Source organism: Protopterus annectens, chromosome 3.part0 (assembly GCF_019279795.1).
Source record: "Protopterus annectens isolate FY-2018-M chromosome 3.part0, PAN1.0, whole genome shotgun sequence".
NCBI classification, from domain to species: domain Eukaryota; kingdom Metazoa; phylum Chordata; order Ceratodontiformes; family Protopteridae; genus Protopterus; species Protopterus annectens.
This window is the reverse complement of record NC_056731.1, coordinates 1,456,218,441-1,456,243,006: the sequence shown is the minus strand read 5'-3', so window position 1 is coordinate 1,456,243,006 and position 24,566 is coordinate 1,456,218,441. Positions and strand designations below refer to the sequence as shown.

General features: G+C 38.5%; 1 protein-coding gene across 1 annotated transcript in view; it reads left to right on the top strand.

Moving 5' to 3' along the window:
• Positions 1 to 24,566, top strand: part of SNTG1 (syntrophin gamma 1) — a 4,111,241-nt gene that overhangs the window by 2,531,912 nt on the left and 1,554,763 nt on the right. The window contains exon 14 of the mRNA XM_044065493.1: positions 17,760 to 17,842. Within this exon, the coding sequence (XP_043921428.1) occupies positions 17,760 to 17,842 (83 nt within the window). The remainder of the gene's footprint in view (positions 1 to 17,759; positions 17,843 to 24,566) is intronic.

Below are 24,566 nucleotides of genomic sequence, written 5' to 3'. Positions count from 1 at the left end.
ATTGAAAAAAAAAAAAAGAATTGAAAAATTTAGCTTTGGGACAATAAGTGATCTTCATGCAGAATTTCATGCTACATAAAAAGAGACCTTTCATCTGCTTTTTTCCTATACTTTAGAGAATACAGTTAAAGTTGTAAATTTGATTTTTTTCTCTGACTAGGATGTCGATTAACAACAAATGTACTTTGACAATTGTCTTCTTTTTGTCCTGATTTGACTGAAATACGTCTTAGTCAAAATGAGTTTATATATTCACTTAATTAAAAATTGCTTTTTCTCTTAATGAAAAATTATGGCAGTATTAGCAAATGATTCTTTGAAGTATGAACAACAAAAAACAGCTTAACTGATCTGCAAATTAAACTTTAAACTATTGTTTGCTAATAATGAATTATCCCTTACTTAATCCCTACATATTGCAGTATATAATTTCTAAGTCTGAACATGTAAGGATACATTTTTAGACATTTATGAAGGGTGTATGCAAGTAAATATTTTAAAGAAAGGGGAATCAGTACTGGATGAAACTCAACAGGCCAGAAGAGTTCTGAGGACCAATGCCAAGGCAGGTGAGCTGAATGGGTTTTACTACATTTAGAAAATGGTAATTATATTCAAATCTGTATCATGCTCTCTGGCTATTTCTCTGTCAATATCTCTATCTACATCTACATCTTCTGGCCTATATCTATCTATGTAACTTAATACTGGATGACATTTATAGGTTCACAGGTAAGTGCTACACTTGTTGTTCTTGTGGGTCATTTTAAGCCTATCCAGTTTCCCTTTTGGTGCTTGACTTGACCTAGCCATTTGGTGTTAGATTGGTTTTACCCATCCTGTGGTTGATAATTATGCATTATCTCTAGTAAGAATACCAGAGATAATTTGATAAGGTCCACGTGTGGACTAAATCATTTAGGAGCTGCCTCTATCCATTAGTACTACAGCGGGAAAGCTGGGGTAAATTTTCTCTTACCAGCAGGCCAAAAGTGTTCTGAGGATTTTACTACATGTAGAAAATGGGTTATTTATCCTCAGGCCCCTTTTTCCCATTTTGCATATGGGGTCGGGGTGTCACTTCAACAGTGACAATCATACAATCATCTCAAACCAAGGTTTACACTGCCAGGTGGCTAGCCTTGCTGCAGTAGTTGTGTGTGTGTATATATATATATATATATATATATATATATATATATATATATATATATATATATATATATATAGAGAGAGAGAGAGAGAGGGAGAGAGGTATTATGTATATATTTATATATAGATATAGATATACATATATATTCATATAATCTTAACTGAATATTGCGCTAACTGTCCTGAAGGGCTGTTTTAAGCTGAGACAACAGCCCAAGCTCAGAGTAAAATTTAGTACCTTGTGTTTAAGAATTGAAGGACTTAAACATTATATGAAAACCAAGTATCGAACATTCATATCAGCGAATATTTTTTCAGGCTGTAAATAACAATGAATGCATATAAGAGGGAACAGAGTTTTCAGTGGAATTTTTGCCACCAACATTATGTATGGAATCATGGTGTACCCTGCTGTTGTGTGATCTTTTATAAGGTATATATAATTAGCACAGTGTGTGGAGTTTTAATTTTAATATATATAAATATATTTGTGTGTATGTATAGTCTCCTTCTATCTGGAATACATGACTTTAGATGACCAGGAATCAAGCTCAGGTCAAACAAAGTGCAAGGAAGAATTCTGTCTCTGAAGTATAATTTTTTTACATGAACTCTGTCCCTAGACGAATATATAAATTATTAAGCCATTGATGTATCACTATTCTTGTGCATTTTTTTATCAGTGCCTAAGAAATACTTAACAACAATGGAGTCTTGCAAGTCCAAAAATAAAGCTATCTGTAGGTAATAGATAACTCAAAACTTATCTTGCCAACTAGGGAGCCCTGCAAGTTCAGATATGCTAACTCTAGTTGAGGGATGAATCAAAACATATCTAAAGAGTCTTTTTATGTTGTATTTCAAAGAAACACTCCAGAATTCTAAATTTAAATGTGTTAGTCACTTCAGTTATGTAAAATGCCTTATTTGTATACTCACTTGCCATGTCAGAGGCCTGTACTTGAATCCTGGCGAAAGTAATGCATTCCAAATAGGGGGAAGTAAAACATGTCATCACGTTTCACAAATTTTTTGTTTTGATTTGTGGCTTTGTATTTGAGTGCAAAGTATTGTGCTTTCAAATTTTAACTAACTATTTCAGGCATTTGTATAAGTATATGTTGAGACTTTTGCACCTCCTTTCAATATACTTTTAAAGCCTAGAATGAAAACAATCTGTTGATGTTAGTCCTGCATCCTATATGCAGTCATTAAAGGAAAAAGTGTTTGCCTTTCACTGTAGTTATGAAATGTTTATTGTGGTGATGGATTTCAACACAGAATCCACAAAGGCAAGGTGCTACACTGTATAGTGCTAGACGTTACTTAAGTGAGTCTGAGATACAGCTTAAACAACAGGCATGCAAATGATCTTGTTATTCAAATGTCACTATTCTTAATTGCAAAAACCTTACACAGTGAATACAGGATAAATACTTAACAGAGTGAATGAAAGTTCCCAGCTATGACATGTCACATCCCATATTAGCAAAGATGCAGGAGACATAGTGAATTGTGGTTAGCTGCAACAAAACTTCAATATTAGGTAATTATCAGACCTTGGTCTACATTTTGTGATGCCTCCTTGCAAACAGTCAGATGATGCTGATGGAGGAACTACTCAATACATTTCATTATCTACAAAATAATCTTATTGTTTTAGACATACCTATATCTATAGCTCTCTCTCTCTCTCTATATATATATATATATATATAGATAGATATATATATAGATATATATTTATATGTAAATTGGGGAAACCCAAATTTAATCAAATCTGTTTGAAGTCAACATTAGTTTTGTCAATACAGTTTGGTCGGTAAAACAGATGTTGACAGGTGTGCGAGATCACAAACTCCATGTATTTGCAGAGTATGCCCTATACACTTTCCCTGGTATTGCATGCCCAGAAGTTATTGCTCTGTGCATGCATAGTAACATGATGATGTTTGCATTGTTGACATTTTGTAGTTAAACATTGACATGTGAGTACTTTGATTTCATTTATTAAACTTATATACATATATTTATATAGCTATATATATATATGTATATATATATATATATATATATATATATATATATATATATATATATATATACACACATACAGACAAAAATATCATCCTCATCATTATCGTTACTAACCCCCTTTGTCACATTTTTTTTTACATGGGACCAGGTGTTGCATCAGCTATTACAATTTCTCTCGATTCAGTGCCACTCTCCTAACTTCTTCGACAGTCATTCCTAACTGCTGCAGGTCTTTTCTGACATAATACCCCCATCTCCTTGTTAGGTGCCCTTGTTTCCTCTTGCATTCATCCTCTCTGCCCAAAATATTCTTCATCAGACTATCTTTTCCTTCCTTGCACATGTGCCCAAATCACTGCAATCAGTGTTTTTTGACCTTCTTTGCAATTGTAGCCAATTGGGTTTCTGCTCTGAGATCCCCATTTTTCCATCTAACCTATAGCATTAATCCTACTACCGTCTCAACAGCTTCATATCCATCATGTCTAGCTTCCTCAACTGTTTTGCCTTCATTGGCCATGTTTCTATGTAATACAGTAGACAGAGGCCTGTATTTATATTCTGGCCACAGTGATGCATTCCAAATAGGTGGAAGCAAAACAAGTCATCACATGTTTTGTATACCATACATGTCAGCTTTTCTGGCATTTTTCTGTCACGCAGTATCCCTAACATTTTGTGCCTGTTGGCTGCAGCCCCTCTGATTCTAGTTTGATCCCCTCATTCAGATTCCCTTATCCTCAACCACCCATCCCAGATACTTGAAGCTGTTAACCTTTTCCAGTATTTTCCCTTCTATCTCAATTCTCAGCTTCTTCTGATTCCCCTATTTGCTGCCCTTAGCATTGTCTTATCTGTACTTAGTTTTATCCCATGTACCTTATGTTTTGCAATCGGTCCCCCTATCGTTTGCTGAAGTTCTTGTTCAGTCTGTAGTGGCACATCATCTGCATACAGCAGCTTCGTTGATAAGTCCCCTTTAATCTGTTTGCTAATGTTGTCCATGACCAGTATAAACAGACATTCCTACTATGAATGCCTCTGATGTCCTAGCTCAGTTCGTACTTGTGTTAGATTCTATCAAGGTCTGGTGGAGTTCAAATTACAGCATAACTGCACAAGTCAGCTTTCTTAGGGCATACTTTCTTCAGGTCTAGGAATATCCAGTTTGAGTCTTTCCTCGTTTCTAGGATCTTCTCAACTATCTGTAATCCTGCAAACATTTCATCAGTTGTGCTGCATTCTGATCTGAATTTGAATTGCTCATTTCCCATCTTACCTTTTATTATTCCATGTATTCATTGATCAGTTACCCTCTCTAGCACATTCTTACAGAGTGTGAGGAGTTTGAAACCACTATACTGCCCACAGTTGTGCCCTTTTGTTCTTGTACACTGGCACTAGAACATTTATTCTGTAGTCACCTGGGCTATATCTTTCTCTCCGTACTGCTATGAGTACCTTCAAGTGGCATTTCTTTGCCTTACTCACCCAACATCCTCATTATATCTGCCAAGACCTCATCTGATCCTGCCTCTTTCCTTGACTTCATTTTTCTTATTGCTGTTCTTACTTTTTCTAGCGTGGGCTCTTCCTTTTACTTCATTACAGGCTGTGTATACAAAGTGGTACATTTCCATTGCATGTTCCTGAATCTCTTTAAATTGTACTACTGCAGTGAGAAGGTTTGGGATGTGTGATTTAAATAAAAGCTGCAGCATTTCTTTTTTCGTGATGATACTAATCATGGCAGTTCTCTTTGATCCCCTGCAACCTGATGCATATGAATGAAAAGGTCTCACACTATTTGCTAGACAGGGCAGTGATATCCTCAAAGTGACTCCATCTTCCTTCTTTCCCCAACTGTTTTAGAATCTTATGTATGATGTATTATCATAATACAATAATATTTAACTTATTTTTACTGATACATGATTACTTATCACAAGCTCCAATGATTTTTTTCTATTTGGTGATGGGAGTTCAGAGGGACTTACTTTATATAGTCTCTACATACACACACTGATGATGAAAGAGGGAATATATTCACAGAACATGTGTTTAGACATTATTATGCACTTCTCTTTCCACAAGTCAATTTACTTGTAAAAAGCTATCTGTTTGTATTTTAAACCATGCTGGGACATAGTCTTGTAGTTTAATTCAAAGTTGTGGAAGGACTGTGTATTACTCCCAGATTTGAGCCTTAGTCACTTTTTACTGCATTTTTCCCATAAACAGTGTTATCGGTAAATTTCTACATAGTCTGGTGCCTTAAACTGTAGCAGTAGTTCCATAGTGAAAGAATTGTCTTTGCTCTAGTTTGTACTTCAGTGCTTTTATTTCTATTTATCATTTACCTGCTTAAAGTTGCATTCTGTGTCTGACCCATCCCCCACTAACACATTAGACTAACGTTTCTGAAAGAGCGCCAATACTGGCTTTATTTGACTCGATGCCTATCTAGCTAGCCTGCTTGCTCCAAGAAAAAATTTCCCAACCCTGTCACTAATTTACTTTGGTGGTTGTATAAGACTGTGACATTGGCCTCCAACTCTTATGGTAATCTGATTTCCAAAGTCCCTCTGTTCTGTCTTTCACTGCTATTGTTTGTTGTATAAGTTATTTATTTATTCATCCCATCCATCGTTATCCTTAGATCCATGATACTGAATGCCCTTATTGCTGTTGAGTAAACCTCCTACATATTGTCTCCTGCTCATTTTACTAGAGCTCAGCAAAGCTTGGAGTCCTAACCTGCATTCCAAGTGTTTTACTTGTATCCAGTGCCATCCAGGCAAAGTTAAGTACCTTTGATTGCTAAATTGCCCTTGCTTGAATTATTTTAATTGATCACTACAGTTTCCTGCTTTTATATGTGCATTTTGCTGTATTTTTTATAACCAAAAAAAAATTGCTCTTGCTCTCACTGTTTCTGCTGTAAGACTGTCTTGAAATAACCTTCAGCAAAAGATTTCCCGCTAGCTATTTAATCGTTTTGTGGTAGCATTGCACTTGTCGGTGTTTTTGACTGTGTTTTTACATTACAAGGACAGGGTTTATTCATTTTGAGGCAGGAGGTATTTGCTTTATCTATCTGAGTTGGGAAATAAACAAAAGAACTTGCAGGGTAGTCATTTTATTGGCCAAAGGACTTATTAGTTAGTTTTCTGTTTTTGTTTTTCTAAGCTGTTATACATTTTGCACATTTTCATGGGTTGGCTGTGCCCTGAAGAGTAGTAGGCAGCTAGAAAGCAAACTTTACGTGTCGAAAGGTCTATAAAACTGCACCCCGTAAAGCAGGAATAGAGAGTAAATACCTTGCACACCATTCAGCTTAGAGCAGCTAGTTGGGTGTTGAGTGACAATACCTACACATTTAGTAGAATCAAGTGTTGTGTAAATATTAAATTTAGTAGAATTTAGTACTGCTTTGCATAATCTGCCCCAATAAAGCACCCCTATTAGTCTGCACCAACAAAGCACCCCTAATAGCCTTATAACTCCAATACAGCAGCCCTTGTAGCTCACCAGTCAAAGGACTGGACAGAACAGATATGTTTGTTTTCTAACATCTCCTTATCCAGTTTAGTGCCCATTGGCATCTTGAAACAATGTAGTAATTGTCTCATGTTTACTGACAGCTATTTTATCCTTAAAGAAGCAGATACACCATGTAAGAGGACTAGTTACAAAATGACAATGGAGGCTAAATGTTTACATACAAGCACACATCAGGTTGCCAAAACCACATGCGCAACACTCACATGACAATCACGTAATGCATACATAGACTAACTTATGCTAAGGCACATAAAAACGTATTCTTAAACAACATAGATCACCTAGACTGTCCCTTGTCAAAGCTATGCCTCAGAAAACCCAAAGGCACTCAGAAAAAAACAACATCTAACACCTGACATACTGGCACTCTCAGTAGAATCCCAAACATTTAGCCACTAAGGCAAGCAAACACTTTTTCCAGGATTCTTATCATAGGAGAATCCATTATAAGATTTACTGATGCCTCTCTAACTAGGATGAACAAGGAATTAGGTAACTGTTAGTTGCTAATCTGGAGCCAGGATCACCAAATCATACACATGCCCGCAAGTCATTACATCACAGGTACTAGTCTGATGTCATCATAGTCCATGTAAGTGTAAATAACCTGAGATGTACCTCACTGTACTATATGAAGAGACACATTATGGAGCTTTCTATTTGTCTCATGCTGCTATGAGCCTAGCATTGAGCAGCTTACTACCGTCACTGAGGCTGATGCCACAATATGAGCAAAAAATTACTAATTTCAACTTCTGGCTGTCTTTCTGGTATCATTCTAAGGGGGTCCAATGTTTGTCAGCTTGGGAAGACATGGTTAACAGACTAAGTTGCTTTGCCAAGGATGATCTGCACCTCTGTGCTCTAGGCTTTCAAATACTGGCTAAAACTTTATCCACCACTATAGTGCTTTTCTTTAGGCAATGCCAAATTAACAAACCTACCGAAATAGCAAATTCAACTCAAATGAACCTTACGGTGTTACTGCTGAATGCCAGGAACCTAAAAAAGAAAAAAAAAAACTTCACTCCATCCAAGCCCTCCTCACACTCGAGAATACAGACATCTGTGCAGTTACTGAGACACGGTTTAAAGTGGTCAAGAGTACCCTGGCAGTGCAAGATTCCACCATGTACATATCACCACAGATAAAATCTGTACTATATCATAGCCAGCTATAAGTCACCCTCCATGTCCCAAGAAGTTCTCAGTGAATACTTGGACCTACTGGAGGCATTTACTTTCCAACTAACACCCTGCTCATGAGAAACTTTAATTATCCCTCTAGAGACTGGAAATCCTACACTGCCTCAAATCTACAGTTACAGAGATTCCTGGACTTCATAAATGCAAGCACCCTCAATGAAATAGTGAATATCCAGGAATTTCTTATGGCTAGGCTTGTATAGGCCCTAGGGCTGATAGCCTAGTACCAACCTATGAACCTATGAATACAACTAGAGGCTCCTACATACTGGACATCATGCTCATAAGTATCAGAGAATGCTGTACCCCCCCCACAATGTCTCTTCCTTTCTGATAATGTCTGACCATAAAACTGCCTTCTTTGAAATCAAAATCAACTCTGTAATCCAATTAAAACAAGTAATAGTTAGGAAATATTCCAGGGTAAATGATCTTTTATTAAGTGATGGTTTGTTAAAAATTCAATCCCCCTTCAAACCCCAAGAACAAAGCAGTCAATGCTGAATTCCCCTCAAAACCTCTGTACAACCATGTCAATACCTGCAGAGAGGCTGCTGTACCTACCAGAAGTAAGTTCAGGACTAAACCTAGAAACAGTCTACCCTGGTGGCATCCAAAATTAAATAAGATATACAACAAAAGGAAATAATCATGGCAGAAACCATGAAAGATAATTCCCAAACTCTCTCATCAAACTAAACATGCAACTAATTAGCTCAAGCAAAGCCAACTTTCAGGTTAAGGTAGCCTCCCAGGTGAAAGATAACCATAAGGCCTTATTCAGCAATGTCAGAAACCTCAAAGGTACCATACAGCAATGTGCTGAACTGGTGATTAATGATGCCACATTCACCAAGCCTGCTAATATAGTGAACCTGTTAGCTAACAAATTCATTTCCACCTTTACCCACTCTCCCACCCCCAAAAATCAACCAAAAATACTCTCAAACATACCCCTCCAACTACATCTCGGGAGCATGTGCTGGCTGCAATCACTCAACCAAAGAACATGGTCTTGATGGGCCCTGATAGCATGCAGGTATGCCTCCTAAACAGTGTAAAATATGAGTCATCATTTAACTATATTTTTAAAACAGGCATTGTATCAGGTGAATGGAAGACCGTGATGATCATCCCTCTTCATAAGGGAGAACCATTAAAAGATCCTGGACACTATAGCCCCTTTATTCTGACTAGTCTTATCTGCAATGCCATGGAAAGAATTATCATGGAAATTATCAGCAAGGAAATTGGAGACCTCCAGACACTGGATCCATTCCAGTTTGGCATTGTCAAAGGAAGGTCATGCTTACTGAATCAGATGAACTTCTCTGAAAAGGTCAGTAAGGCAATCAGTGATGGGAAAATGGTGCAAACTGCCTACCTAGATCTGGCTAAAGCATTTGCTACAATACCCAACTCGGTGATTGTCAACAAATTTATAGAACTAGGTACAGTTAGAATTAGTGAGGCCACCTTTACAAAGAGGCTGGTCACCAGTGAAGTCACACAGGATTCTGTGCTAAGCCCACTCCTGTTCGGCATCGACTTCTCAGATATTAAAGCCAATGTCAAAGTCCTCTGGTTAACAAAATTTGGAGATGATTGCACATTGGGAGTAGTCATTAACCCCCCCCCCCCCCCAAGATAAGAACTTCCTTCAGGTAGGTGTAACACAGACACAAGCTTAGTGCTAATGCCATGGCTTAAAACTCAATACCAAGATATGCATTACAGTACTTTTGGGGAATTTGGCCATGATAGATAACTATATCATCAATAAAACACCCTGAAAAGTTGACTCACTAGTCAGGGATCTGGGAACTCATGTAGTAGTAACCTAGCCTTTGACCAACATATATCCAAGGTAGTAGAAAATCCATGTATGTTGCTCAAGGTGTTAGCAAGATCATGGCATCTACATCCAGAGAAGTCATTATACTACTCTAGTCAGCCCTCATCAGGCACATAATAGAGTATAGTACCCCCTTTGGTATGTACATGACCAGATACACTCAGCAATTGGAATGGTCACAAAGATTCTTCATAAAAAGAATACAGGGAGTAAACACAACGTGGTACACTGATCATCTCAAAGCCCTGTCTCTTTATCTATTATCATACAGACTTCTGAAAGGTGATCATTGCCAGGCATCCCTGGAACCTCTTCTGATGCACCGTTTGCACATCCACAAAACACACAGCATCAGAACTACTACATTAAAAGAACTAAATTTTGCTTGTGATATATACAGGACATGTTTGAGAGACAGATATGTTTCTCATAGAATTCCCATTCACTGGAACATGGATGGGAACTCGGAATTTCACCCCTGGTCTGGCACCTGTGTCTCTAATGGACATAGGTGTTCATTACATCACTTCCTATATAAATCAAATGTGTGGGTCACATTTAGATTGCATAGCTACGGTTTATAAGGGCCCTACCTTTTGTTACCTTGGTATATACATATGATCCAATATGTGGTTTAACACAAGAAACATTTTAATCTTTATTGAGTCAGAAAATAAGGGAAATGAAACTCAAATGAAGTGGTGTGATTTAGAATTTTTATTGCATATATTCTTGTAAAGAGGGTTGATTTGATGTGGAATATTATCCCAGATTTGTTTTGAAAGAGAATACAGGAGTTGTAATTTTGTCTTAAATAGCTGTGCAGGTTCATATTCCATGAGACCATGAAAACCTATTGGTGAAATACATCATTTTCCCCCCAAATGCAGTGCAGTTCACTTCATTGGCAGGTAAACTAAGCAACTGCACAATTATAGTATATTGTTCATTTGGGAAGCTCTTCCATCTTTCAACCTTTTGTTTCCTGCCTTTCCTGTTACTAGTCTAGTCCAGGTACAGATTTGCTGTATCCAGGACTGTTTGTAAGCTTCTGAGCCCCCCCAAGCCTTTCTGTGTTGGAGGGAAGCTTTCTAGCTTATCAGTGGGAGTGGTAAGCATGGGGTAGCCTATCTACCATGGAAAGAGTGGGGTTTGGCCCATAAATTGTAGTTTATTGGCCGTGTAGGCAGTTTTCCATCTCTTTCAACTTGCTGGCTTAAAAGCCTGTGTTTGTGCTTGTTCCCCACCTTTCCTGTAACTAGTCTAGTCCAGGTACAGATTTGCTGTATCCAGGACACTTTGTAAGCTTTTGAACCCCCCAAGCCTTTCTGTGTTGGAGTGAAGCCTTCTAGCTTATCAGTGGGAGTGGTAAGCATTGGGTAGCCTATCTACCACAAGAGAAGTGGTTCTGGCCCAGAAATTGTAGTTTATTGGTTGTTTGGGCAGTTTTTTCCTTCTCTCTCATCTTTCTGGTTTTAAAGCCTGTGTTTGCACTTGATCCCCACCTTTCCTGTAACTAGTCTAGTCCAGATACAGACTTGCTGTATCCAGGACTGTTTGTAAGCTTCTGAGCCCCCCAAGCCTTTGTGTTGGAGTGCAGCCTTCTAGCTTATCAGTGGGAGTGGTAAGTACTAGGTAGCCTGTCTACCACAAGAGGAGTGGCTCTTGGCCCAGGAATTGTAGTTTATTGATCATTCGGGAAGTTGTCCATCTCTTTCAACTTTCTGATTTAAAAGACCACATCTGCGCTTGTTTCCCATCTTTCCTGTAACTAACCTACTGGAAAGCACTAGAAAGCCTTAAACTGATACAAGCCTTCTAGCTTAGAAGAGAGACTTTGGAGTGATTGAGTATCAGTTTTCTGTATTTTCTTGCTGTACTTAGCTGTTTTCCGCCTAAACGCTGATTTTTCCAGCACTTACTGTGATTTAAAAGCTTGTTTTTTTTTCACATATTGCACTTATTTGACTGCCTGCACTTTTAAAAAGTTGTTTTTTGTTTAACTAAATTGTTTAACTGTTGTAGGCTACACACTAAGTGTGATAGCATTTTCTGATCGCTTGTATTCGTTTAAAGCTGTTTTAAGTGTACTTTTTACTGTTTTTGCCTTATCTTTTCAAAAAAAAAAAAAACATTTCTTGCTTCCTGCCTTTCTAAGCTAGTATAGTCCATTTTTCAGGCTAGTGCTGAATTCAGGGCTGTGTTACAAGTTTCTGAGTTGACCATACCTTACTTGGATAGAGGGACATTTCTCTGTTTACCTGTGAGAGAGGGGAACTTTGAGCAGCCATCTGTCCCTGGAGGAGTGGTTCCTGCCCAGAAGTTAGTAGTTTAAAAAAACGCATTTGCATGGTTTTGTGCGCCGGGCAGCACTGGTTAGCTAGGGTTAAATTATTCCCGGCTCCACTAAGTCTCCTCTTCAGTTTTTCACTTGAAACTAGTCTAACTCTAAACCTAAGCACTCAAAAAGCATCCTACAGTCCAGAACTTGCTCAGACCTAATAGCAAGCACTAATATACCCCGACACTTGACTGCCCAGCAGGGCAAGGTTCTTTAACCACCCCTCATGAACCAAGCGACTAAGCAGCTCACCCTACTATTCAGGCATGACCAAAGGGCAACTTCAGGTGTACTCTCCAGTCCAGCTGGTGAATCTGGATATCCTGAATCCTCTCCTCCTACCACAAAACACTAACATATGTGAGAGATGCAATTATACAGCCAAACTGGAGGCTAAGGTCTCTCCACCCAAGACTGGAACAGACAGTCATGAGGAGAAGGTTAACACTTGCACCACACCTCCAGCCTCACATAGACCTACTAAACCAGCACTGGCAAAAAATACACATAAAGACATGAAATCATACTCAGAAGCTCTAAATAAAAACCTGCAAAAGCATCAGAGAGCTCCAAAGCAGACACCCACAAAACCTGCACCTCCCGTCACAAACCAGACAGCACATAAAACGCAAAATCAATGTGCCGCACAATCACAGCCCTTAAGGTGAAATAACATACCTAACACACTAGTAATAGGTGACTCAATAGACAGGCACACTGACGCCCCACTCACTAAGCTGGACAAGGAGAAGGTTACTGTTAGCTGCCTATGGGGAGCCAGAATCTGCCACATAACACAAGCACACAGGTCACTCCAGAACAAATACAAATATGACTCTGTCATTGTTCATGTTGCTGTGAATGACCTGAAATGTACCTCCCTGGACTACATGAAAAGAGACATGGAAGAGCTCTCTGATCATGTAGCCCCGGTGGGTATGACCCTGACCCTGACCCTGACTAGCATCCTGCCCTTACCAAGAATGATACCTCAGTATAAAGAAAAAATTATCAGTTTCAACAATTGGCTTAGCTTCTGGTGTCATTCAAAGGGGATCCAGTGTCTTTTAGCCTGGGATGACATGCTCGACAAGCTGCGTTGCTTTGCAAGAGACGGCTTGCACCTGTCACCCCTTGGCTTTCGAATACTGGCCAAGACTCTTGCTGCCCCCATAGTGCCTTTTTTAGGCAAGGCTCAAACCCACCACCGTAAACAGCACAAATAAAAAAATGAGGGTTATGCTACTCAAGTGCCAGGAGTTTAAATCTCAAAATGCATTCGCTCAAAGCACTCCTAAGTATGGAGAATGTCAACATCTGTGCAGTAACTGAAACCTGGTTCAAGGCTCCAGAGAGCACTCCAGCACTACTGGGCTACAACTCATACCACACATTTCAGACACAGAACATGGACCGAAACACAAAAGGAGGGGGTGTAGCCATATTCATCAAGGATACTCACACCTCCAGGTTAGTGGTGCAGCATGATACCTCTGAGATCATCCAGGTGCCACTAACATTGGGCAAATCTGCAAAGCAAATTGTGGCCTGCTAGAGATCACCCTCCATGACCCAGGACCACCACTCCGCCTTTCTGGAGACATTGGAAAACATGAAGGTCCTACCGAACACCCTGATATTGGGCGATTTAATTTACCCTACCATTAACTGGGAAAACTATTTGAGTACAAACTCCCAGGCTCAGCGCTTCCTGGAATTTATCAACTCAAATGCCCTGGATCAGCTGGTAAACTCCCCTACCAGAGGCCACAACATATTGGACCTGGTCATCACCAACATGGGCGACAGGTGTTCCCGTACCAGAGGTCAACCCGTCACTGGTTAGATCAGACTATAAACTAATCACCCTGGATGTCCACACCCCACCACCACCCCCAACCATGGAAACCACAGTGAAAAACTTTTCTAAACCAAACTTCACCTTACTTAAGGCAGAGGTGGTAAGTTTCACAGCCCTCACTCTAAAGGATAACACTGCCCAAGATGCAGAATCCTTTACAATTGCACTCTATGAGCACCTACAAGGATGCATGGATTGTGCCATCCCTAGCAAGATCAAGACTCACTCCCCTAAGAGATGGAAACCAGTCTGGTGGACCCCTGCAATAAACAGGTTATACAACAGAAGGAGGAAACTAGTTCAGAAAAAAAGCAAATCCCAAGAAGGAAAGACATCCCTGATCAGTATCAGTAAGAAACTAAGGTCCCTCATAAAATTATCCAAGGATAACTTCAAAAGAAAAATAGCCAAGGATTCGAAAGAAAACCACAAAGCCTTCTTTAGCTATGTCAAGAATCTAAGTGGCAACTTGCAGATATGCTCTGAACAAGTGCAAAATAGCACAAAATATACTGAACCTACTGATATTGCCAACATCCTGGCAGATAGATTCAGTGCAAATTTCACCTCCCTATCACTTTCAAAAAGGCCCACAACAATACCGGAAAAGTGTAGTGTCCCGGAAATCACAGAAGCACAGGTGAAAACAGCCCTTTCAAAAGCCAAAAACACAGCATCAATGGGGCCAGATGGTGTCCCAGGCTGCGTCTTGCATGAACTACAGAACAAACTAACCCCCCACCTAAACACGCTGTTCAACCTCAGCCTCTCCACAGGCTACATGCCCATAGAATGGTGCACAGCAACGGTTATTCTGCTCCACAAAGGATGGGCCACAACTGACCCTGCTAACTATCGCCCCATAAGCCTCGTCTGTAAGGCTATGGAGCGCATCATCATGGAACTCATTAACAAAGACATTGGGAACCTCCAAACACTTGACCCCACACAGTTCGGCTTTGTTAAGGGCAGATAATGCCTACTAAACCTGGATGACTTCTTCAAGACAGTCACCAAGGCCATAGACGAGGGAAAGGTGGTTCACACAGCCTACCTTGATCTCGCCAAGGCGTTCGACACCATTCCTCACTCAGGTATTATAGAAAATCTCACCAGCCTGAACATAAACCCCTATATCACAAGATGGGTTGCCAACTGGATTACAGACAGAACTCACACGGTAAGAATAGCGGGCTCCAGGTCCGACACTAAACCAGTCACAAGTGGTGTCCCGCAAGGCTCGGTTCTGTGACCCCTACTGTTCGGCATATATTTCTCAGAAGTACAGGCAAACACAGGAGGACTATGGCTAACCAAGTTCGCCGATGACTGCAAACTGGGAGCCATAATTGACTCTCCGGCTGACATGGACATCCTTCAAAAAGGCCTTACTGAGACAGACACCTGGTGTCAAAGTCATGACCTCAAGCTAAATGCCAAAAAATGCATAATCATCCCGTTTGGGAAAAACAAAACACCCACGAATTATCACATAGCCTTAGGTGGCAACCCCCTTAATACAGAAGAGGTAATAAGAGATCTGGGGACCCAGGTAGATAGTAATCTCTCCTTTGACAATCATATTGCCAAAGTAGTTAGGAAATCTTTCTATGTGGCCCATCTAATTACTAAGGGGTTCGCATCTAGAAATAACGAGGTTATAGTGCCCCCCCTACTCGTCACTCATCAGACCCATCATAGAGTAAAATGCCCCATTTGGGATGTACTTCACAAGGCACTTCCAACAGCTGGAAAGACCACAAAAGCACCTCACCAAGAGGATTACTGGCCTTAAACATATGTCCTATGCAGCCCAACTGAAAAAACTCCAGCTGTACTCAGTGGCATATCGCTTACTCAGAGGTGATCTCTGCCTGACTTACAAAGCTATGTCCAATTCAGAATTGATGGACATGCTCCACCTAAAGAAATCCAAGTCACTGTGAGCCACGCGCTCTAGTGAGCTAAGCCTCACCACAACAATAAATAGAACATGCTGGAGGGATAGATACCTGTCACAAAGACTCCCCATGCTTTGGAACAAAATTCCTAACTTCATTAGGCAGAGCCCCTCACTAACACTCTTCAAGAGAAGCCTTGACGAGTGGATGGGTAACAGAAAATACACCCCTGGGATCACTTCATTGGCTCTGCTTGACAGAGGCTCAGTTAATTAATCAATGGGGCGGCGAAAGCCGACACACTCTGGCTAGGCTTAAAAATGCCCTTGGGCAGATAGCGTCGTACCTACCTATGAACCTATTATATTATATCTTATGGATACAGGGAATAAGTGCAATTTCTTAGTAGGCTGAAGTCCCAGGCCATATGGGAATGTGGCTACAGCCTTCTGTATATGCACTTAACAGCCATTTTTTGCATGATTCTACTACTTTTCTGATTTGTTGAATTAAGGACATAGAATATAGTCATTTATATAGTGCCATACTTAGAAAGAGTGGCATCTTTAACTCTAAAACCTTAGAGCAGTAACTTCTTTGTATGAAGCTAAGAAACAAGGCAGTAAGCTGAGTTATTGTTTAAAACAACATGCTGCAGTTTTATAAATATGTAGAATTTGACAGTATTACAAATATGCAGTCTCACTTCATTATGACTCAAGTATATTTTCTGCAAGTCTTATTTCACTCTTTTTTTAGTTTTTCTGAGTTCCAAATATATACAGCCCAGGTGACCCAATTTCAAGAGGAAGTCTAGGCATTTGATGACACAGGCAGGGATGGTCCTAGTGTCCATCTCTGGAGCAAAAGGGAGGCACACATGCTCAGGGTACAATGCTGCAATTCACCTCTGTGGGTGGGAGAGGCAATCTTGTTGACATCAGGACCTTGTGTAACAGAGGGAGGGGAAAAGAGTTCCCAAAGCATTTTCATTGCACACAATGTGTGATATAGTTTGGGCACATAACTGCTGGCCATCGAAGGGAAAACACTCCCAGGCAGCAATATGATGTTCTCTCAGGTGTCAGAATCTCCTCACAGACCCAATTATGTGTCAGAGATAGAATTTAGAGATTGGATAGACCTGGTAAATGAGGAGAGCCCTGGAGATGGATTATGGTTATCAAATGGTTGTCTGCGTGAAGCTATAAAATAGGTCAACAAAATATGTATGGTGAGTAAAAAATGTCAGTGTTTTGATTTGTTATCCTTATTGGCACTTGAGCTTAGTATCAATAAATAAGTACACTTTTTGCGAGCTTTGACCATCAGCTAATGTTCCCCTATTGGACCTTCAACTTTATTTAAGCCCGTTTTCTTTACAACAATGAATTGATGGTGTGATCATGTCAGCAAATGACAGTTTTTAATTTCAGAATAGAAATGTCAAGCATTTCTAAATTTCTCTTGACAGAAGTGAAGATTATTATAAATTTCTTTAAATAATTTTCTGAATATTGGCAGAAGTAGCATGAGTTACAACTCGATATGGCAATAATTAACTTAATAAAAAACTGTGTATTTTTCTATTTTTTTCTGTTAATGTAACAAACTTGTGATTCATAATGAGTTATGGGTAAAATGTAATGTTGCACATTTTCTTTTCCAAAAGTGCATTTATGAAATTTCTTTTTGTATAAATCATTTTACCAAACATTATTAAGTGGATGAAAGGAGGCAGAATTATGAAAAGAAACAAGAAAATAAATATTGTTAGAGATCATGAAGACAAACAATGATTTAGTGAATTGTATTTAAAATCAAATCTGTTTTTCCCCAAAGGTGTACCCAGTGATCAGAGTAGTGGCACATCATCTCCTCTTTGTGACAGCGGCTTACACCTCAACTACCATCCTAATAACACAGTAAGCTTCTTTATTAGCACGTTTTTACTGCATATGTCTGTAAACTAAAGAAATAAACAAAATGCTATGTAAAAATGTATCTACTTACAGAGTTTCATTATCTCAGTATGCAAAGATTACACTGTTGCCATGTTTTGATGTAAGGCTATATGATGAAGATTTATAGACATGACATTGGGGCCTAGTAATTGGGGTCTAGTAAATTAACTAGTATTTTCAAAATTTCTCCGCTTAAAAGGATCCCAATGAAGGCAGTCCCACACACGGTCTGTAGTAATTGCAAAGCACAAACTGTTCAGTCAGCGACCGTGTAAATAAAAAAACAGTTTATTAGAACCAGTTTACAAAATAAAATTCAGTTGATTAAGCGCTTTCATTTCCACTCTGGAAACTTCTTCAGAATAATGAAACCACATGTGCGGACCTATTTATATTTAATTTAAAAAGTCCAATTGATTCCAATTAGTTCATTCATTGAATTAGTTAAAGGTGTAGTACAGAATGCAAAGAATATAAAGAATATATATATGCTTCGTAACATAAAAAATGAAAGGTATGTGCTTAATGACACGTAAGTGTACAATGTAAAATGTAAAACCAAGAACACATATTTTTCATCATGTAGTTCAACTGCTAAAAAGTTATTTTCTAAAAGGTTGTGTTCTAAAAATACTTATAAATTTAATGCAACAAACTAGACCTATCCTGTAGTATACTACCTAAAATCATACATATAGATATGTTTAAAATAGTACATTCAAAATGTGAAAACGTGATAGTAAATAAATAAATAATACAAGACAAAAAGCTGATACATCATATTTCTACTATACAAAGTCATGCCTAGAAAAATGGTTCATATTCTAACATCCTATGGTTTAATTTATTCATTTTATTTTGTTTTGCTTTACTTTGTTAGCTCTTAGTCTTAAGGCTGGTAAAAGTGATACATGGTCATTCATCCCAGGGGACGATACACCATTATATCAAGGAATTAACTTAATATAGCATATAAAAAGATAGATCTTATTATTGAGGACAATTTATTACAAGGTTTAATTGATGACAAGTTATATAGATTTTTTAAGGTTGATAAACCTTTTCTCCCTACTATGTTTGACATCCCTAACGTGCACAAAGATAGCATAAATCCACTTTTAAGACCTACTGTGACATCAGATGGCTCTAAAACTCAACTGTTAGCACTCTACGTGGACACAAAACTGTTTGATTGATTCCTGGGATTTGTTAAATAAAATTAACCAATTACAATACCAATCCCATTACTCATTTCTTACTGTTGATGTAAAGGATTTGTTTTCCGTCATTCCACACAACACAGGATTAGAATGGCTTGAACATATGTTAACGGAATTCAAATTTCTTAACAAACAAGAATTTAGACTTGTACTAGAGAACACTGAGTCGGTTCTCAAAAACAATTTAATTTACTTTCAGGGAGATCTTTTTCAACAGCTGGATGGTGTGGCTATGGGGGCAGCATGTGCCCCCATTTATGCCAACATAGTCATGTTATACTGGGAGTTATACTTTTTTCCACTTCCCCATTTATGGACAATATTGTTAAATATTTTTGTTTTTTGGATGATATATTTATAGTTTGGAAGGGTACCCAGGATGATGATCCAAAAGTTATGGAATTTTTTAACAGCTCTACTGAGTTTCTTAGTTTTACATATGAATTTAACACAGATGAGATACACTACTTAGATGTAGCTATCTCAAAAGATATTTTAAATGAGAAATATGTGTCGAAAATTTACAGGAAGGCTTGTTTTTCCAATTCTTATTTACATTACAACAGTAACCAGCCCCCTTTACAGAAGAAGAACATCATTAAAGGACAAATGGTTAGGGTGGCAAGGATGACATCCAACTACATAGATTTCATAAATGAAATGGAATATGTATATAAATTATTCTTGGAAAGAGGTTACCCTGACACTCTTATTAATTCCCTAAAGGAGGAAGTGATTAAGGGGTGAAGTACAAGATTTGTACCCTTACTGAACTCAGAACACAACACAGTGAACATTGGTTACAACAAAATTGGTGAGGGTAAAAATGGGAGGACTTGTTCAACAAAAGACACTACTCCCTTTTTAGTTATGACATATAATTCAGACACTGCCGTGATGAGAAGGGCTATTGATAAGACATGGGACATGTTCAAGAGTATGCCCAACAGGTTAGAAGTATTTGACAAGCATTTGATGTACAGCTTTAGAAGGGGTCTCAACCTTAAAAATATTTTTGAGAAGACCAGACAGGAGTATAGTGAAGAAATGTTTAATAAAAAGGGAACTTTTCATTGTGGAAGATGCTCCCGATGTATTTTTGTAGCTAATAAGGGGGATTTACTACTACCCACCATCCCAATTACCCTTGAGAGCAAACAACATTACACCTGTTACACAAAAAGGATTGTATATTTAGCTTACTGTACATTCTATTGGGCTTATTATGTGGGAAAAACGGAAAGACACCTCTGTCAGAGGATATATGAACACATGCATTATGTCAACAGAAAAAAGGAAACAAACACACTTTACAGACATACCTTGTCATGTACAGAAGCTAATTTTAAATTTTGGATTTTGGAAATGATCCCCAGGGACAGTAGAGGGGGGTGATTGGGAAAATAAATTGTGTTTTAGAGAATTAATTTGGCAGCTATGCTTGGACTCGAACACATCCCCTGGGATGAATGACCACGTATTACTTTTACCAGCCTTAAGACTAAGAGCTAACAAAGTAAAGCAAAACAAAATAAAATGAATAAATTAAACAATAGGATGTTAGAATATGAACCATTTTTCTAGGCATGACTTTGTATAGTAGAAATATGATGTATCAGCTTTTTGTCTTGTATTATTTATTTATTTACGATCATATATTTTCACATTTTGAATGTACTATTTTAAACATATCTATATGTATGATTTTAGGTAGTAGACTACAGGATAGGTCTAGTTTGTTGCATTAAATTTATAAGTATTTTTAGAACACAACCTTTTAGAAAATAACTTTTTAGCAGTTGAACTACATGATGAAAAATATGTGTTCTTGGTTTTATATTTTACATTGTACACCTACATGTCATTAAGCACATACCTTTCATTTTTTATGTCACGAAGCATATATATATATTCTTTATATTCTGTACTACACCTTTAACTAATTCAATGAATTAACTAATTGGAATCAATTGGACTTTTTAAATTAAATATAAATAGGTCCACACAGGTGGTTTCATTATTCTGAATAAGTTTCCAGAGTGGAAATGAAAGCGCTTAATCAACTGAATTTTATTTTGTAAACTGGTTCTAATAAACTGTTTTTTTTATTTACACGGTCGCTGACTGAACAGTTTGTGCTTTGCAATTACTGTGGACTGTGTGTGTGACTGCCTTCATTGGGATCCAGTTAAGCGGAGAAAGTTTGAGTTATTAGTGCGTGTTTTTCATTCTCTGTTCATCCATTGCTTTGGTGTTATTAACTGGTATATTCCCATACAGTTGGGTTTTCTAACCAAGCAAAATATTTCAAATGTACTATAGCTGAAACAATTCAACTTCTGTCTTTAACATGGAAAAATATATCAGCAGTTTGTCCTTGCACAGATGCTAGAAGGGATGAAGAAGTTTAACAGTACTGTCTGCATGTGCTTTGTGAGCCTGGAGAAGGCATATGACCGTGTACCGAAAAATGTCTTATAAGAGATATTACAATAGCATGTTGTCTCAATAACGTTGTTTTATTACTTTTGTTCTCTCTAGTTGAGCATGAATGCTTTATCATAGCATTTATGCATTTATTCATTCACTCATTTATTTATTTATTTAACTTTTTTAAGACAAGCACATCAGGAACAACAGAAACATTAGTAAGCACTTATATATGTACAAAATAAATACATAGATCTTATTACTGTAGAATCAATAATGGTTTATTTAGGCAGTGCTTAAATAAATGCTTTTGGTACCAATAATTAAAAGCATTGGAAAGCCTTAAAGGGTTTCCTTTGCATTATCTGTACTATTGAGAAGGCTGGTCCAGAACCTAGATCCATTTGACTGGACTGAGTAGCAGTAAGGCAAATGGACCAAGAGGCACCTTTAGATATTATAAATGGAATTACTGCAAACGTAGCAGTTGTAAGAATTATTTTCTATTGTTTAATAGGAGTAAGGTAGGCATACCAGGTATTTTAATTCCAAGTCTAGCTTTGTAGTTTATGCTGTTACCTGTAAATCTTATGCCTGCTGTTAAATAGGTAGAACCAGCAGGAAATTATCGTTCAGTATATGTGAGCATACACATTCTACTGATATTGAAAATAGTGACAATGCTTAATTTAGGCATTTACAATGTGTGTGAATTTTCTTGGGTGCAGACTCACAGTGATTGATGTTGTCCCTTATTTCAACAGATTCTGATGATGATTCTTATCACATAAAGGAGGAACTTCTCTCTAGTGTACAGATGTAAATTTATATTTCTTCATCCTGTATTAAGAGAACACTAACACCTTCTGCTCTAATCAATTAATGACTGTTTCCATATCAATAATCACTAACCCCCCTACATTAACTTCTTTCATGGCTTTCTTTCTTTTCTGTTCTTAAGCAACGGCTCTCTTTCATCCCGACTCCAATTTCTCACCTGTAGGCAGTGGCGGCTCGTCTCATCGGACTGCAGCCCCCAACAAGAAAGAAAAAAGAAAGAAAAATAAAGAGCATTTTTAAAAAAATAAAATATAATTATTCTAAGCTGGCTGCACTTCGCTGCGAGTCCAGTGACTCGCTGAAATCCCAGAACTTGAACTGCGCATGTTCGGCGAGTTCCAGGTTTAAAACAAAAAATAGTTTCTATAAATCCAGACTGCTGTAAAAGCAGTCCGGAATAAGGAGCAAATGCATCAGTGTGATGCCCAGAAGTCTATGTGGTCTGCGACCGCACAGAAGTGGAAGGGGCTCGGACTGCCATGTCCGCAGTCACGTATGTGACGTGGATGGGCTGAATGGCTACTGATTGGTTTTTGCTCTCTTCCCATGCTTTTTGTGCTGGGAAAAGAGTGAGAAACAATCAGTAGCAGACAGCTTGTTTGGTTTACATGATTAGCATTACGAATACAGAAATCATTCAAATCAATCATCCTAACTTTGTTGGGCAGTGAAAGGCACTAAGCTGAGCTGACAGCTGACAGCTGACTGAGACGATGATCACTGTGAGCCGCAGGTAAGTATGTCTCTCTTGCACAGTTAACTCTGTTATCTCCTCTTCCTTTTCCACTAAACAGATTACCAAAAAAAGTAGCAGAGCCTTCCCACTTAGCTGTAAATTTACTTCAAGTTCTTGGTCTAGCCGGAATTGTAATTTTTGTCATACCTTCCCGATTTGTGCACAGGATTGTTTGTACAAAACTTAGGCAGGCTTTTTTCTTAAAGTGACATGCTATGCTACTTAGGTGTTTTTATACATATTGTTTTCACTTACTGCAGCTTAACCTTCACTGCTACATTAGTCTTTTGAGGCAGAAACAAAATATTTTGTTTGCTGTACAGAAAGTGAGAAATGACTAGACTTACCACTGCTATTTATTCTCCTGCACCATTTACAGTATATATATATATATATATATATATATATATATATATATATATATATATATATATGGGTCTACTTTAGAATACCGACACGCCACTTCGCCGACACATAAACCACCGACACCAGATAACCGACAACACACAAAACCGACAACGCAAAACACCGAACACCATTACACCGACACACTAAACGTAAACAACACATTACACTACATCGCATAGCCACTAGCCCTAACCCAAACCCTAACCCTAAGGTCCGACACTACCACACACTCACCCTACCTGCACCCTAACCCTAACTCACTTAACCCACCCCTAACCCTAAGGTCCGACACTACCGCACACTCACCCTACCTGCACCCTAACCCTAACTCACTTAACCCACCCCTAACCCAAGGTCCGACACTATCGCACACTCACACTACCTGCACCCTAACCCTAACTCACTTAACCCACCCCTAACCCAAGGTCCGACACTATCGCACACTCACCCTACCTGCACCCTAACCCTAACTCACTTAACCCACCCTACACTAAACTCCGTCACAATCACACACTTACCTTACCCGAACCCTACCTCCCTACCTCCGACACTACCACACACTCACCTATCCCACACTCTAACCCAAAATCCCACAACAACGCACACTTACCTTACCGATCCTAACTCCGTCACAATCGCACACTTACCGAGACGCGCTCACACGTTACCCTAGTTGCTATATCCGCTATCGTCACATCACCTTTCCGGTAAACTTACCTGTCAGTCATTTTGTCTCCCTCTTCCGCGTGTTGGTCAACTCGGTTTCAGCACATCACCTTGTTGGTAAACTTACCTGTCGGCCATTTCGTCTCCCTCTTCCGCGTGTCGGTCAACTGCGTTTTCGGTAATTTAAAGTAGACCCATATATATATATATATATATATATATATATATATATATATATATATATATATATGTGTGTGTGTGTGTGTTTGTGTGTATGTATGTATATATACGCTTTGCACACTCTTCTTCTGCATCTTTCTTTTTAGAGAGAATGATAAAAAACTGCATATGGAGGCAAAGCGCTTGTGTGTGTGTGTGTGTGTGT